Genomic DNA, 18854 nt, shown 5'->3' on the forward strand with positions numbered 1-18854 from the left:
GAAAGAGAAGATGATATCCGAAGGATAGAGTGGTCAGCCATATCTAGACCTGGACTAGCATACCTGGGACGTTCTTGAGAGGGTAATTTCAGCTCGTCATCCCCTTCCGAGAACCATCCAGGAGCTAAAAACAGCGTTACTGGAGGGGTAGGGATGACTGCCACAGATACCCCCAAATAACCGGATTTCCAGTATGAATTCGCTTTGTGTGATCTGCATATAAGAGGACCTGAACAGTAATTTATATAGAGGAAAACCAAACTATATAGCTTATTTTTTTTCTTCGATATTGTAAGCTTTTTGTTAGACTGTCCGGTACTGATGCGTCTTATACACAATCATGCATGTGGTACAATAGCTGTTGTATACCTATTGTGCATACCAAATTTTATTAAAATTTGTCCAGAGGTTCCGTAAAGACCAAAAGTGAAAATTCCGTTAATTTTGAACACCATGCGACTAATTTATCATGTTTTAATTGATATATTGGATCGTAAGAACTCATCTTGAAAACCATTTGGATTTCAATTCTAACCTAACCACTTACAGGCACTTCAAAGCCGTGGTCGAAGAAATCGCCAGCGATCCGCGCTGTGACGTCCACCTAGCTGTTCTGGCCATTCGTCCCGACAAAGAAGGCTGGATGGCCACGTACTGCCCCGGAAGCATCGCTTGCGATGATGATGGAGAACTTTGGAGCAAAATGGCAAGTAATTCGAATACTGTACTGCTAAAATTATTTAAAATTACTCTAGAGCTAACTGGCAAGTAATTAGCACAATTAACATTCTCATAAGTATGTCTAAAACTATTCTAGAAAGACCGTAAGTACCGCAAAAATGGAAAATTTGCCAAATTACACACTGAGATACATCTTAGACTCCTTCATGCTAATTGGATTTCTCTCGATACAGATGGATACTCTGATATCGTGTTGCTGTAGGAGGAAGCGCTTCCTCGAGTCGTTGCAGAAAAATTTAGGCCCCTGTATGCTTAGAGCGCTGAGGGGTGACGAGACGATGCAGTTGGTTCTATGTTCCATGTTGGAGTTCGAAGTCGTTGCCGACAGGGACCTCCAGCTTCAACTCATCACGACGCTACAGAGCTCGGACAGCGGCAGAAAGCTCTACGACGGACTATGTCAGAGGCAGCGGCACCTCAAAGAGCTGGTAATATCATTTTTCATAATAGTATACAGGGTGTCCGGTAAGTGTTAATGCGGCCTTTATCTCATCAACCTAACGTCGTAGAGGTATGATCCCAATTTTTAAAAAATGGCCCACAGGCGTTCAAAAATCACCCTGCGCCAGTTTCGAAAGTGAAAATACAGTGTGTCGCAATATAAAAAAAAATCTAAATTTTATACAGTCCCTCTGTCTTCTAACTTCCGAGAAGAAAGTTGTTGCTCTGTCTCGTCTGATGCCAACAAAAAAATTCCAGGTTTCCAAGTGTATTATTTGCTACGAAATTTGAATTCGTAGAAAAGTTATGAGAGGACAAAAAAATAACGGGCAAAATGAGGCTTTTTTGGATCACGTGATATTTCTTTCTTTCTTGAGGGACATACAAATCGTATCCAAGGTAACCAATATGGCGACTTCTTGCACGACTAATGAAAGACACAAATCCAAATTAAAGAAACTTAGAATTGAATCGTGTTTTTTTTTCTTCTTTTTGATGAGCGCTAGGTATTTTTCGCAAACTTTCTTGAAGTTCAAGTTATTGATCTGCCTGTTTTTGCTTCAAAAAATTCTTGAATAAAGCCTGGGAATTCCTTCAATGTAATTTTTTGGACCCAAAATTGCTTTCAAAACATCCTAAACTATATGGATTGATGTATTTGGATATTATAAGACAATACGGAGACATTAATTTTCATTTTTGTGCTTGAGAAGATACAATTGAAAAGTTGAAATCATTGCTATTTCATGAATATCTAACTCAAAAGTAGGTCCGATTAATCATTTTATATTTAATTTTCTCTCTTGGCTTCGTATCTCCGAATGAACTCAATATTACGGAAATCGAGAATTCAATTCAATTTTTTAAAATTATTGATGTGGTGGAAAACCTCACTAAAAATTTCCAATTTCTACGGTAAAACCGGCAATTTTAACATTGATTTCTATGGGTAACATCGAGGCTTCCTCAAAGTGATGCTGATGATGATTATGAAATCTCTCTTTTTATTATGAAATCTATTCAGAAAGCCTCATGCTATTTACCTTTTCCCTCATTTATGCTGTCCTTTACTACCTTTCCTCCGGTTTCCAAAGCCGAATATCTCAGCGAATATTGCAGTTAAAAATATAGGATCTCTTTAGTTGGACTAAGGAGAGACAGGGCAATAACTTTCTAATTGCAAGTCAGATGACAGGGAGACCGTATAAAAATTTAGATTTCTTATTTTGTGACACTGTGTTTTCACTCTCAAAACTGGTGCGGGGTAATTTTTGAACGCCTTATTGAACATTTTTTAAACTGGAATCTATACCTCTACGACGGACGGATGATAAGATAAAGGCCACATTAGCACGTATAGGACACCCTGTATACCGCACCCAATACATGAATACTATTAGAAACTTGTACAATACTGCACTTATTATTTAAATAAAAGTAATAAGAAAAATCTCTCCGTTTAAATTTCTAGCAAAAGAAAGGGGGTCCACGGAAACTGACGTTGCCTTCAAGATCTACGGTAAGTTTGCTACATTTTTCATCAAAATGATTGATAATATCCACTCACTGGAAGAAAGTTTACCCTTGATTATTCTGATTGAAATGTGGTTAGTGTTTCTAATTTTTCACAAGGGTGTTTTTTATTTATATTTTTTGTGTGTTTAGGATGCAGATGTTGCCAAATTGCTAAGCAGTGGTTCCCTCGGGAGCCTCGAGTGTCTCTCTCTAGCATTCACTCAGGTGACAAGCGCCTGTGCAGAGCATCTCATAAAGTTACCTTCTCTGAAATACCTCAATCTATGGTCGACGCAGGTAATTGGAAGACGTTTGAAATTATTTTCGTAATACAAATACGGGTCCACAACAGGCAAAATGCCCGACGAGGTGGCTGAGGAAGAAGATGCCCATAACAAATATTTATGCCATATATTTTTAAAATAGGCAACCCCCAATTAAAAATGCAATCATAAAAACTAAAGAGCATATAAACATAATAAAATATAATAGAACGCTCATAAAAATATTTATGGTTGTGATGCAGTATACCAGGGATGTGCATAACCTTTTCAGTCCGCGGGCCAGAAATGTAGTATTTCTGCCATTCTCGGTCCACAAATTGAAGCATATTGTGACCATATAACCCGTAGTTTGCGTGACATTCCCTTAATTTTGGCCGTCCAAAATTTCTTTAATTGATTTGAGTCCCGATTTTCAACGAATCTTACTTGAATTTCTATTTTTTTTACTGAATTCAAGGATTGAGATCATAATTATATAATCATAATTTTCACTGTAATAATCATAATTAATTATAGTCAGGTAAATATACTCATTTCACATGTTTGTTTAACAAATATGTTTTCTTTTTTTGGTGAATTACAATTTAATTTATTGTGAGTTGCAGCAGGCCGTCATTTCCCACCATTGGCGATTTTTCAGTAATTTTAACGATAGTTGGCATCTTTACGAGTTCGGGCAACAGAAAAATTTTATATTTGTGATTTGATTATTATATTTGTGACAAAAAAAAAAGTGTTTTCTTTATTATGAAGCCCGAATTGAGTTCGGTTATCTTCTTTATTGATGTAATGCACAACAAACAAAACAAAAAAGAAAAATTCCATTTTTATTGCATTTTTCTGCACTATTCTGAAACTGTCAAGGGGTTAAACGCAGAAATTTGACTTAAACATCAAGTGGTACTATGCGTAAGCTTTTTTTTTTTTTTTTGGTATGCTAACTACTAATTATGAACAATGAACTAACAAAAACATTAATTTCAACTAATAATTATGAATGATACCAACATTACTCTCGTAATGCAAATATCTTGTTTGCACAACGCTGGTAAAAACTATCGCACAACCGATTTATCACTGAAATCAAGAATTTTTAATGCACTATTCTTTCCGTGTATTTATTAAAAAAAAATAATAAATCATATAATTTTTATACTTTTGTACGTGTTTCAGTTTGATGACGCTGGTCTGCAACTGTTGTCTGACCACCTGCAGAAATTGCAAGTGCTCAATCTTTGTGAAACGCCAGTCACCGACAAAGGCCTTTCTTGCCTTACTGGTAATTTGTTGTCTTTTTTTTTTATAATATTCATTCACTCACACGTTTAAATGAAATCTTCATGACTAAAAATTTCTTGATGGCTGCGTATCCATTCGTCAAAGGATATTTGAATCACTTTGTATAGCTGGAATCAGGGACGTCAGAATCAGAAGGGAAGCCGATTTCACCCATTAACGTCTCCTCCAACATTGCAAGGGGCAGAAAAAAATGAGAACGGCTGACCAACCATCTAGTTGCGGTCCTGACTGGATAGACCATCGCAGTCTTGGTCGATCGAAATGTATCCTCGGTATGATTTTGACATGAGCAAGTAGGTCATTTGTCCTGGGATATTATAATTTATAAGCCCATATTCAAAGAATATACAGGGTTTCTATAATTGAAGTTGACGAATTCTGAGCTGTCCACAGCCTCAACTTCCCATCAGAAAGCTGTGAATTTTTAAGAACGCTTTGGTGAAGGTATAAGAAAAAAAATGGAGAACACGAAAAAAAAAATCAGTTTTTGATGTTCACCACCAGAAAGTGAACTAGTATTTATAATACTCCTATTTCTAAGCAAATTGGAGTGCACTGTGCACACGTACACATTATTTGTAAATATTTGACGGAATTGCTCAATACTGAAATGTATGTGAACATTCTCCAGCAGAACCATATCTGTTTCTCCACTGAAGCTATGACGTCAAGATTATAAATAGAACAGTAACCTCATCTGAGGAGCGCCATGGAAATAAGAGTGTTGCACCGCCTGGGTTCCAGGTCTTCTGGTACCTTTGCAACTTGTTTCCCGTTTAAAGAGGTTGTCAACCTTAACCTCTACATTGAAATAATAAATATGAAATACATAATATAGTAATAGTTTTTAATATGTCTATATATAAATAACTTAAGCAAATATTTAATTGTTTTCAAAATGGAGAACTTTCACCTCGGCATTATTTTTTTATATCAACAGTACAGCTTCTTTATGAATATCAGATGCATTTCATTGTCGTAAAGTACCTATTCAAAAATATGTTGAATTTTCCCATCTTTTGTTTGTTGACAGATAAATCTGTAAAAGTTAATAAAGATGGCGCTCTTGGCTATCGACGTTTTTTTCCACTTTTTTTGTTCCATCGTTCCTCCCCCACCCCCCAACTAAAGCCAACCTATGGGATCCTTTGTTATACCAACGCCATCTATAGCTAGAGGAGTTATAGGAGGTGTTGGTTATATATACCCGTAGCTTCTACTACCGCCTCCAGACCATTCTAATCATACACCCCCCCCCCATGAGGCGATATTGCCTACTTTGAGAAAAACCGATGTATTTCTTTGAAGGATATCGCAAGTGGAAGTTATATCGATAAAAATTGAAAATATTGTAATAAATTTTATCATAAGTGAGATTAATTTTTTTTTTAATTTTCAATTAGACTTAAATAGAGTCCGAATATTTAGGCACTAAAACTGGTCAAAATAGGCAGGTAAAAAGGCACTCAAAGGTTCCGTGGACTGTATTAATTACTGGTTTTTTCTTTCGTTATATGCACTTTGAAATTGAGTTCCTGTATTTTGGTTGTATTTGACATCCACACACATATTTTTTCAGTCACCTCATTGGGCAATTTCCCTGTTGTGGTCTCTGTATTTGTATGTGTATTTATAACGTGCTTTGCGGTGGAAACTCTTTTATGGACAGCGTGATTCCACATCAAAAGCTATACGGAGATTTCTAGTCTTCGGAAATTATCTTCAACATTTTATTAGGCTGTTCCTAAAGTTTGATAATTTTCTGATGATTAGTCAAGGCTGCAGACAGCTCAAAATATGCTAACTTTAATTTTTTACACCCTGTATATACTTACTGGCTAATGAGGGACTTTTGAACAGAAGTAGGGCAACCAAGTGATGCCTCTTTTACCAATAGCTGAGCTAATAAGAAAAGCAATGATTCATAGTATATTGATTTTTTTTGATTAAGCGTACATTAGATCAACGCAATATTGGCAGAGGAAATTAAAAAATTATTTTTTGATTCATTTTCAATATACGGTATTTAGTCATGCTCTTAGCCGATTTATGCGCATCAAAGATACTTTATTGTATAAAAATTTGTGGCGAACTATACTAGTGATAGTTTAATGATTGAGATATTCAATTTTTAAAACAAGTCAGCTCCATAGAAAGTCATTCTAAAAAAATCTTTAAACGGTTCTCCTGTAAAATTTCCCTTTTGCCACCCTTTACCTCCGACATACAGGATATATGACTATAATTAATTATGATATAAATTATATTATAATGATTATGACTAAGTCCTGAAAGAGAAAATCTTAATTCTTGATTTCAAGAGTTCAATTAGTCCTCATTGAAAACAAGAGAGAAAACGGGGAATAAAAAAAAACCGTTGGGACGTCCACAAAATTACGGAAATGTCCCGTAAGAGTCCTATGGCCACTCGTTATATACGGGTTTATGCAAGTTTCTATCCCGCGAGTGACAGAAAATACTTCACATCTGGCCAGCGGAAATTTGCGCACCCTTGAACTATAGTATGATATCAATTTGTAAGGAATTATATAATACTTATTAATACTCACTAAAACAATTTTTTATTTCATTGGATATAGCGATGAAACACCTGAGGAAGCTCAATCTGAACAGCACCAGGCTTTCAGCTCAAACTTTTGAGATATTGAAGGTAAAAAAATTCAACCTTTTCTTACAATAATCTACTTTATCTAGAAAAATTGTTGTTGTTAAAAAGAGTTGTCGTTAATTGGGACATCTATTAGCAAATTCATAATATAAAATGAAAATATTATGCGCAAAGGAAATTCTGAATTTTGGAGGTGCCGGAAGAAAGTTTGAAGGCAACCGAAAAGCTGCTGTATCTTTGAAACTTGTGGTTGTTGGTGCATGGAAATTTTAGAATGGCAACTACAAGTGGAATTAAGCATTTCTTCATTAAAATTATTTTGATGAGTGCAGCACTTTTTTAGAAAAACATAGTTCAATTTATAGTAAGGGTCAAAACCTGGACAAAAAGGATATACTTGGTTTCTGACTCAAAGAAAGAAATTTGCATTTTTCTTTTCATATTGACGTGACATTCCAGAATGCTTCGACCAATCGTTACACTGTGCAATCAATTTTTTTTTTCTGAAAGTGTGAAGGTGCCGAAGACATTTATTGGGCATTCAAAAGGCAAAGTTATTGCTCTCAAAAAAATTTCGATTCCTGGTCATGAAATGGCGGGAAGAATTCAAAGTTTGAAGACTGTTAGTAAAAGTTTAATGAATGGGTCCGAGAATTATGTACTAAACGATTGCGCAAAGAGGCTTTTCTCTCCTACCATTCATCAGAAAAGCAAAATTATTCACAGTTTTTACGTGAGATAAAATATATCTGATGTAATTCCAGAAGGAATACAAGTTGCCTTGCATGCGTCAAACTGTTCCTGATGTGATAAAAAAAATTCAAATTCCAAGTATGAAACACACAGAAATAAAAACCTCTCCCTTATAAAACAGCGCATCTGAAAGTGACGTGAATCGGCCAAACAGCATGTATCTCTTGGTGCCTAGTGAGGATGTTTTCTTTGATGAAAAGCAATTTAGATGGACTCGATGGTTTTAAATGTTACTGACCTATGCAATGACAGAGCCATATCTTGGTAATGTGGGCATATAGAGGAAGTTTTGCCAGAATTTCTATTTCCTGAGGCACCTCTCCTAACTTTTAGACAATTTTTGTTTCAACATGTTAATGCTCCTGTACATGTTTTACAGTCTAAAGGGTATTACCGAGTCAGTGGAATCATTCGAGTGGTGATTTAGAAGTCCTTTTCTTAGTCCTATAGGTGACTTGCATAACCTTTCGACTCACGAAGCATATAGAAATGGCACGCGGTACGAAAATAAACATGATGTTATTGCTTTGCTCAAAGAAGCTTGGATGACGATTACATAAATATTTATTAATGACTTATATATCTATCAATGAATCTGAAAGATAAAGCTTATAAAGAAAAAAGGTGTTTCTTCTGATTAAAACAGAATATATATTTTTTGAGCATAATTTTTAATTGTATTTATACTTTCTTCCAGGGTTTTGACCCTTACTAGTGCAGCACTCATCAAAATTATTTTCAATGGAAAATGCTCAATTTCCCTTGTAGTTGCCACTCTAAAATTTCCATGGCACCTACAAGCACAAGTTTTCAAGATATAGCAGTTTTTAGGTTGCCCTTAAACATTTTTCAGCAACTCATCTCCAAACTGGCTCAATGAACGTTTAAAGCAGTGTTTCCTAACCTTTTTTCGTCTATGGTCCCCCCCCCCTTTCGACTATATTTTCTTCTTGTGCCCCCCCCCCCCCCCCGACTTATCCAAGGTCTTCCAACATCATCCAGAGGCAAGACACTTTCTACTTTGTGAATTGTTTTTTGGAGTAAATTTATTATTAACAAAAATTTTATAAATACGGTCGATTTCTGGGGCTTTCTGAACTAGAGATCAGTCACTTTTATGGGAGGTTCTATGTAGGATGGCCTCAACATCATGGGCTCCAGGGGCAAAGTGATGTTCTGAGATCCCATACTTGTGTGAAACAGCTTACATAGTTGCATACTTACTCTCGAAAATCATACTATCTTATCATTTGATTTGTCACCCGCTCATGGACATAAGGGCCCCAGGCCATGCAATGGTCCAGTTCTATAGAGCATTCCGATGGATTCTATTAACGTCACACCTTTTCCCACCATGTTTCACATGGAAGCTTTATCTCTTCACATGTGTCATTTTTTTTTCATTTTTCTCTCTGTGACCCCCTTAACTAACTGATGGCTCCCATTCTACTTAATTTTCTCCTGTGACCCCTCTTAGAATATCCCGCAAGGGGAGGGATCGCATAAATTCAGGTTGAGAACCACTGGTTTAAAAAAATCGTTTGCTCACATACAAAGCTACGCATCTGAGGTTTAAATCACGTCAGCAGCGTAAGAGAGCTCGTTTTGTGTCGTAGATGTGATAAAATCATTTTAGAAACTTTCGTATTAATACTAATTAAAGAAAATTTCTATGATTTTGCCAAAAACTTTTATATTTCATAAATTTTTTTAATGTCAATTAAATTATTCCACTTGGTGTCTATATGAAAACTATTTTATATCTTGTACATAGTAACTTCATCATTTGATGATTCATACCAACTACAGTATAATAACAATTTTCCCCCTGATTATGTCTCATTTCAGAGGAAACTGCCATCCTTACAAGAATGCGATATCCGATACACTGATGCCTGGTGATAGTACCGAATCTTACTTACTGCATAACTTGAACATTGACAAAAAAAATGTGAATGTCCAATCGCGAACGTTTTCCAATAGAAAAAATACGGGACAGGATTTTCTCGCTTTTTTTTGAAGACCTCCATCTTAAAACTCAAAGGACTCGTCGTATCCTGCTTTTTTTTTTCTAAAGCATCTTCCGGATATCTTCATAAAAGGTGAATGGAATTTGAACGTAAGTTGGAAAAGAATTTGCGGTATTTATTGTATCGATATAGACTCATCCTTAGGTGACTTTTCCCACGTATGAAAATTTATAATTATTTAAAAAAAAAAAAAATTGGTCAATTCCATCCGGAGATTCGTTCAGTACGAGATGGAGGAGAAGAGAAGTGAAATCTGAGTTGTTTTGAATTTCAAAGCATAATTGTGTGTACGATGTTCGGAGACGCCGTATATCGTCCTAGTCAAGAATTTACCGTCATTGAATGTCCTTATGAAGCCTTTTTGAAAGTTTCTACAATGAGAAATCATTTGATCCATGGAACACTTTAATCTAAAAACAAAAAATTCGATGTGCTAAAAATATTTTAAGAAATGTCGCTCAATCAAAATTATTCGTGAATATTTTATGGATGACGTATTTCATATGGTGCTTTGTTGACTGATTGGACCGTTGGATTAATTCAGTCCACGCCGCTTAATGTGGTGACGCCGGGATTCGGGGTTATCTGATAACAATAACCGAATGATAATTATATCCGGAAAGTCACATATCCACTTATCGTGACGGTGACCATATATCCCGTTGGGTTGAATGGGACGTGTGGTAAACTGGTGTCGGTGAAACTTCTCTTTTACTCTAAAACGGGACTTTTTTTCCCCCCTTGAGCTGAAATCCTGCATTTTTGTTATTCAGAGCTTATTGTGAGCACGGTCGCAACTACGGGGGTGTAGGTGGTTTTGGTGCTCCGGGCGCAGGGGGCGAAAATTTCACTCTTTAACCTCTCCTTAAACATTAGGGAGGGGGTGCTAAATTGCGTGCTGGCCCCGGCTGACCAATCTATCTAGTTGCGGCCCTGATTGTGAGCTTCTCTCTCGGACACGGTCTCGCCCCTTGACTGGGGCAACGGCTAAAATTGACCAAAGCCGATAGAGTTCGGTTTGAGAGAAAGAAAGCTTATTGTGAGCTGTTAGAAAATGGAACTGTCTAATGCAGGGATTCTCAAACTGCGCACCGCCAACCTTCGTCAGGGACGCCGCGGAGCAGTATCTCTGACAAAGGTTTTTCGACAAGACTCTTTATTAAACTGCAGTGTGGAGCCACGGATAAGATGATTAAGGATGGGGGTTGAATAGGGAAAGGGGCACCGAGGGCCCTGATCTAATGTATATCATGCATTACGATATTTATTTTTCAATGTATGCAATACGTTACATTGATTCCTTGAGAAAGTTTCTCGGAAAAAAAAAAAAAAAATTGAATCTGTAATCTGAAAGAAACTGATCAAGAAGTAAACGAAAATACTTTTTTTTCATACATTTGCCTTCATTATAGGAATTTCATTGCAAAAGCAGCCCCACGCGTACATGGATCACAGCGAATACTACTGGCTGATTACGACATTGAGTACAAAAATGTTTGCCATCCGGGGTGGGGGGGGGGGTGTGGAGGGAGAACATATTCTAGCCTCCCACATATTCAGCCTGATAACGATAATTTACAGGGAAGAAATTATGTTTGGTCAAACCTTAGCTTAGAATTCTGAAAAAAAAAAATTGGGCTGAAGAAAAATATAACATTATACACCGATAACTATAAACGAATTTTTCCCATATTATGATATTGGTCCGTCCCGTTCTTTGCAAAAGTGATAACAACACCCGAATGATAATACTAGTGATTCCAATAAGCGGTGTCGACTGTATTAATATTAGTCCATGCCTCTAGTCTATATCGCTTTAAATATCTGGGTTCCCTACTTCATTGAACTGTATATGGGTTTGTATTATAGAGAATGGTGTCTCTCTTGAATGGTATATAATTATTGTAGCCACCATGGAAGTCATTTGGTTTCGTCATGATGCAATCATTCTTTCGGAAGATGATCAGATCGATACCAGTGGTTCTCAAAGTGTGTGTCGCAGATCCGAGGAGCGTCGCCCAGTGCCGTCTTAACGCATGGGCTCACCTGGACCCGGCCTCAAGAGAAGAGGGGCCTAAAAAAAAGAGGTAGGGCCTTGAAAAAATCACTTGGCCAGTTGGGCCCATGATGCTCTTAAAACGGCCCTGGCGTCACCAAACATTGTTTAGGGGTGTCACGGTGTGCTGTCGATATTGATTTGTTTTCCGGTTTTCAGTGCTTTGAAGTGGCTCTGTTACCGATGCAGTTATAATGTATTAGACTATTTTGGGGGAGCGGCTGATGAACTCTAACTGTGAAAAGGAGCCATGGGTCACAAAAATTTGCACTGTTCTGTACAATGTTGCTTATGTTTTGAATACCATATTAATGGTTCCATGAGAGGTTCTTGAGTTATCGGTCGTGAAATGCCATTCAGTCTGGTTTCTGATTGGCTTGGCTAGAATTGTTCCGGTACCGCCTGTCAACTGTTCTTGCTCATGTTCCAATTTCGGATGGAAATGTTAACCAGGGCCGTGGTGTGGTGGGTCGGTATAGTTACTTGGTTAGATCAGTGTTTCTCAAAGTGTGCGTCGTGCGAACCCAGGACATTGATGACTGTTAGAGTTCAAACTGAGTGGTTTGAAGAACCAGAATTCCACCAATCCATACAACTATTAATTTCATAGGCAACACGCGGGGGGGGGGGGGAAAGGTTTTCATAGGTAGAATCCGTGACTTCCCAATTATGAACCCCACTGAAGCCTCTCCAAGAACTTCGTAGGGATCTGTGGACCCCCGCTGATGATCACTGATCCATATAAACATAAACCACAAGAAAGTTCGGCAGGTGTAACTTCGAATACAATAAAGTTAGGGGTCACTAGACATCACACAGTGCATTTAATGCCTTGTCCGTACCGCAACTGAAATGTTCATCAAGGACTATAGAAGGATGTTATTGTTATCGTTTATTATGTTATACCAACTATTGGATGCTAATTCGGTTTGGCTGGATGTCCAATTTTTGTCTCGATGAAATTCGGTCAACCGTGGGTGATCATGTTTTAACTCTTTAAGTGGTTTTTAAAATTTTCCTGATCCGCGTTATAAGGGGCCGTTCAAGTATTACGTAAGCAAATTTTTAGCCATTTTTGACCCCCCTCCCCCCCCCCCCAAGTCAGCAAAATTTCGTCATCAGCTCTGCCCCTCTGAATCCTAACTCATATTTTCATAAGGGGTGGTTGATTACGGAAGCATTATCCAAACCCCCCCCCCCTACCCCTTGTCATCAAAAGTCAGCAAATCGGAAACCACCCCCCCCCCCCCATGGATGATGACGTAATACTTGAACGGCCCCTAACTGCCACAGTGCAAATCGCTAAATTTTCTAGAAAGTGCCACCTATTTTCAAGAATAATATTTTTTCCCGATTGTGCGTGAGCATGATAAATGCTTCTCCTCTCCCTTCCCCCCCCCCCCCCAACACAAAATAATAATAAAAAAAACAAGGAATTATCATTTTCTATTACTTATGGGTTGTACGCTTAATCGTATACTACCTGGAAGAGAAAAGGAAAAACAACCTTTCTCCTCCCCCCCCCGTGTTATCAGACTTTATTACAGAAGCTGGCTCCGCCCAGTGGCAGTTGATTGACAGGACGGGAAACATGTTATCAGGGAAAGACGTTGTGCATACAATGCCGAAACGAGAGGGATTTTGAGAATCGAGATATTTCGGGATTGTCAAAATAATGCGGATCAAGTTAGACAAGATGTCTTGGGATTGCCGTTGTTTTGATTGCGAGTCGAAAATATGGTAACCCTACTTATATGTGACTTAGGGAATCAAAATATTCTCTGATAAAAAATGTAAGAATCTCTAAATAAGAACACACATCAGGGAATCGAATCAATAAATTGTTAATGAATATAAGGCCAATCAACTCTTGTCCGTAATTGTTTATTTTTTGTGTACATTGATTCTTTACTAACATAAAGACACAATACAGCAGCACATTATGCACATCAGTCAACACATGTGAGTAATAATTCACGAAGAATACATTGTCTATTGAAGAATGAAGAGAAATGCGTGCCTTAACTCGTTGCGTTCTGAAATTTATGATCTCAACACAAATTTCTATATTCCATTATACAGTACACAATTATGCGAAACAGGTGCTGTTATTGTTATCAAGTTTGAATTTAGTATATTGCAATTTATTTTCTGACCATCTGCACATTTTTTATTATGGAAAAATTTTGGCCGTTCGATGCAATATAAAATAACCACACACAAAAAAAATCACTTTTCATTTTCTCATCTGTACTTTCTGGTGGTGAGTAAAAATTGAGCACTGTACTTATTATGAAAGATGGCGGAACATGTACGCTATAAATTTTTGCTGATAACTATGTGTAATCTTAAAATTATTGTATGAGCGTGGTATTTTAAAATGAAAAAAAATGTATGCGACAGTATAGAGAGGCGATGTTACGGCATCGAAGCACAGGTGCTGCCATCTTTTGCTCAAAGTCAAAACTATTTTGATGTAAATTTGACTTTTTTTCCTTCTTTTTGTAAAATGAAATATTGATATATATGTTATTTCTTCTTTTTATATATATATATTGTAATGCTCTATGTTTACATGAGGGGAAAAAAATATTTGTCATAGTGAACATTAATATTATTTATTTTTCCAATTTTTTTTTTCTTTTTGAATATTTATTTTTTGTTTTCTATCTCGTCATTATGCATGTCATTGTGATTTTTTTCGGCACATTTCCCAACGTGTATTGTATTGTATTGAAGAAAAAAAAATTACATTAAAAATAACTGTATAAAATTACTGTGGAATGAGTGTGTCTTATTTTATAATAAATTAACACTTTCAGCGGCATAATAGAAACCACTTAATCCCCTGTAAAATGCAATATCTCTTTTTATCATTTGAGCGGCACAGCGAAAATCAATGAACCTTCCCCACACCTTGAAATGCCGTATCATGTTTAATGAAATAGACTTTCTTCCATCGAGCTCATGTTACTGGAGAGAGTATGACGTCAGCGGTCTCCGCCTTGGCAGTGCTGAGAACGGTGTCCCCCCCCCCCCCCAACACATGGCCCCTAGGCTGGGATATCTTTTACGGGCCCCTTCGTGATGAATTTATAGCGTGAAAAAACAAAAAAAAAATGATGAAAATCATCCCGGGCCCCAGGGTTAGAGCCTTGTCAGCCCACCCCTTGTGGGGATCATGCCCTAACATCTTTCGTAGGAACACACACAATCACCCGTTATTTTCTTATGGTATCCACAGGAATTTAAAAACAATAAATGAAAGAAGTAATTTCAGCATCGATGAGATAATTCCAGAATTAATGAAAGAGATAATTCCAGAGTTAATGAAAGAAAATATTCTAGAATTAATGAAAGAAAATATTCTAGAATTAATGTAAGAGACAATTTCTGGATTGATAAAAAAGTGATAATTCAAAAATTAATGAAAGAGATAATTTCATCATTAATGAAAGAATTTCATAATCAATGAAAGAATTTCATAATCAATGAAAGTGATAATTCCAAAATTAATGAAAGAGATAATTCCAAAATTAATGAAAGAGATAATTCCAAAATTAATGAAAGATAATTCCAAAATTGATGAAAGAGATAATTCCAAAATTGATGAAAGAGATAATTCCAGCATTAATGAAAGAATTTCAGAATCAATGAAAGTGATAATTCCAAAATTTATGTAAGAGATAATTCCAAACTTAATAAAAGAGATAATACCAAACTTAATAAAAGAGATAATACCAAACTTAATAAAAGAGATAATTCAAGAATTAATGAGATATAGTTCAGAATCAATGAAAGAAATAATTTCAGAATCAATGAAAGAAATAATTTCAGAATCAATGAAAGAAATAATTCCAGTATTAATGAAAGAAATAATTCCAGTATTAATGAAATAAATAATTTAATCTTTTTCCATCTTTAGATGAGTTCTCTATCCTTTTTTTAATCTTTAGAGACCGAACTGTACATTTCTATGGGCAAACGAACTTTGTTTTCACCGAGTCACGTGATTTTCTTGCATGTGATGTCGCTGCCGTCGCGGCGGCTGGATGCTGCTCCCTTCAGCAATATAAACGGAAAAGTGCTCCACTGAGAAATCAACTATACAAAATATCTGGGCTTTTCGGTGCTAAAATAAGAGGTAAGAAATTAATGTTAGGAACACCGAAGATGCAGTTGGATGGTTTAAGATTTAAACCATAATGATTCAGCCTATCGAAAAGTTCGCGCAGGTGTTTGAGATGTTTTTCTCTCTGATTCTGAAGCAATCAGAATGTCATCCAGAAATGAATAGGCAAAACGCAAACCGCGAATAAATGAATTGAACATCAATGAATCATTGAAATGCTGCGGCTGAATTGCATAGCCCAAACTATATTCTTGTACTTTCGTACAGGCCAAAAGGAATAGTTATGGCAGTTTTATGAATGTCATCTGAATGAATGGGTATTTGATGATATGCTTTCAAGCCCAACATGCGAAAATATCTTTTTTCCATGCTTTTTTCCTGCAGCGAAATCCATATTAGGCACACTATACCTGTTTTTCACGGTTTGCGCATTCAGTGCACGATAATCATCAACTGGCCTCCAGTCCGTGCAATCTTTTTTTTGGTGAAAAATATAGTGGAGAAGCATAGGGCTTTTTTTTTTTTTTTTTGAAGGGCGCATACGGTCTAAATTAATCATTTGCTGAAATTCATCCTTTGCGGCACGTAAATGATCTGGTGCAAGTCATCGTGGTTTTGCAAACATCGGTTGACTGATTGTTTCGATATGTTGTGCAATGCTATGCTTTATTTCTACATTTGCACGCTTTGGTTTTACTATCTCAGGAAATTCTTGAAGTAATTGATGATATTGTGCATCGCCTGCAATCAGCTTGATTGAGTGAGTTGATGCTGATTGTGGGTTTTTGCTGTAGACGATAAATTGGTTGATGAATCAAAAATTTTTCTTAATTTTAGATCAGGAGTGAGACCGAAATTGAAAAAAAAATCTGCGCCTACTATTGGCGTAGACACGTTTGCTACTAAAAATGGTCATTGGAATTCTCTTCGTAAATTCAAATCAATTGTGAGAAGCTTTTTTGTCGATACACATTAATGGTAGGTGTATTTGCCGAATGTAAAGTGAATAACACTGGTTTCGCCACAACCGAGTTCACCGGAATAACCGAAACGTCTGATCCTGTATCTATAAGAAAATGCGACGGGATTTTGCGGACAAAGTGAATGACACCTCTACACTTTGTTTTTCGAGTTTCTCACATTATTTGTAAGTACACGGTAGTTCACATTTTCGGGCATTTTTGCCAGAATTTTCTGAGATGGAAACAAAACTTATTTTTTCTCACAACTGGGACTTCTACTTCTATACATAAAGTTACGCCTGCCTCTGTATCAAAAATTAGTCCTTCGGCCTAGAGTATCAATACGATCGGATAACTACCTAATTTCGGCATTCTCATAACCATTCCAATCCAGGGGCTTTAGCCACAAGTAAATCTTATATCTGCCCGATATGTATGGCCCAATATGCAGAGAGAAATCTATTGAGCTATTAGTACAACAGTGTACACCAGTGATTCCCAATGTGGCCGTTAACGCCCCCTGGGGGGGGCGGTGGGAAATACGGATATAACATAGGATCCTATGGGTTAGATTGCGTTGGGGGGCGATGGGAGAAAAAAATTTGTGAAGAAGGGGGCAATTGGACAAAAAAGGTTGGGAAACTATGGTGTACACAATGCCAAAGGTCGAAAATTCAACGCACGCCACACAAGAGCACACTTATGAACCTTTGCAGCTCACATAACCGCTTTTTACATCTGCATATTGACATCATATAGGACCCCTTCATATGTCACAAGGTATGCAATATTTTCTCACCATCATAGAAAGATACAGTCAATGGCACGAAGCTGTCCAAATTCCGAATATCAACGCCCAAACAGTATGCAAAGCACTATTTGCGGGCTGGATTAGCAGATTTGGTTTTCCTTTTATTACCACTACAGATCAAGGACGACAATTTGAGAATGAAATTCAACCATTTTCTTGGCACAAATCGAATTCGCTCTACAGATTTTCACCCAAGATTCAATGGACTGATTGAGATATTCCACCGTGATTTGAAATTTGCAATCAAAGCTCACGAGGACAAAAAACTGGACTGATATAACAGCGATAAAAATAGACATCGGAGCTGGTGCATCAGAACTTGCGTACGGTACTTCATTTTTTACGTCTACCAGCTGATATCCTCACACATTCTTCAAAGCCTTTAGCAATACATTGGCAATACATTGGGAATTTCATGACGGAACTTAAAGAAAAGATGCGTAGACCCTACATTAAAACCCCCTCATCCATCTCTGAAGGATTGTACACAATTATTCTTGCGAGTAGATACTGTGTGTCCTACCCTATCGCAGCCTTACACGGGACTACCGAAAGTGATCACTAGAGATAACAACAGGGACTATCGAACTTCCGAGCCGAACCGTTAATGTGCCAATTGCGTATAAAACGACTTTTCCGCATTTAGAGCTGTTTTTTCCCAACTTCATTTTTCTCGTTTGTTAATGTGTGTGGGTTTTTTTCTTTCGGAGCTTGAATTTCTCTCAATAATTTATTTAAATGACATGCTGCCATCTGTTGGTAGGAAATAAAAACTTCATAGACTCTTACGAAATACAAAACCTATGCAACTAAATATATGTGTAACATTAATTAAAAATAATTTTTGTTTTTAAAAACAATGGTAAGTCAATAATTTGAAATGTGCAGCATTAATTTGGTGATGTCAGTTTCTCAACCATGTCAAGAGATGGCAGCCCAAGGCCGATCAAATTAACATGCCACACGTTCAAACAAAATAATTTTACATCACTATTCTGTCTTCGAGTTTTTCTAATTGAGTTCACCACGTCCTCATCTCTGTTGTTAGAGTGATGAATAAATAAAAAAATTTGTGAGGACGTATCTTCATTTTCTAGGGCATTTTAAGCATTCCCATACGTTTCTGAAATTTCAACGTTTGGACCTCATTTTCAGGATTCAGAATTCTATTATTTTTTTCATTACTAGAGAAGAAAAAAAA

The 18854-nt window shown here is 36.8% G+C and overlaps 1 protein-coding gene across 1 annotated transcript in view; it reads left to right on the forward strand.

The window, feature by feature from the left end:
• LOC149075942 (C-Maf-inducing protein-like) overlaps positions 1-9872 on the forward strand; it is a 76726-nt gene extending 66854 nt beyond the window's left edge. Inside the window, exons 13-19 of the mRNA XM_089243458.1 lie at positions 550-706; positions 915-1169; positions 2654-2701; positions 2848-2994; positions 4155-4260; positions 6881-6951; positions 9511-9872. Coding sequence (XP_089099584.1) covers positions 550-706; positions 915-1169; positions 2654-2701; positions 2848-2994; positions 4155-4260; positions 6881-6951; positions 9511-9564 — 838 coding nt within the window. The 3' untranslated portion in view covers positions 9565-9872. The remainder of the gene's footprint in view (positions 1-549; positions 707-914; positions 1170-2653; positions 2702-2847; positions 2995-4154; positions 4261-6880; positions 6952-9510) is intronic.
• Positions 9873-18854: the final 8982 nt, after the last annotated feature.

The sequence above is a fragment of the Pholcus phalangioides genome, unplaced genomic scaffold (assembly GCF_987345545.1).
Source record: "Pholcus phalangioides strain wild (caught in Gottingen) unplaced genomic scaffold, Ppha-v1.0 ptg000015l_1, whole genome shotgun sequence".
NCBI lineage: Eukaryota > Metazoa > Arthropoda > Arachnida > Araneae > Pholcidae > Pholcus > Pholcus phalangioides.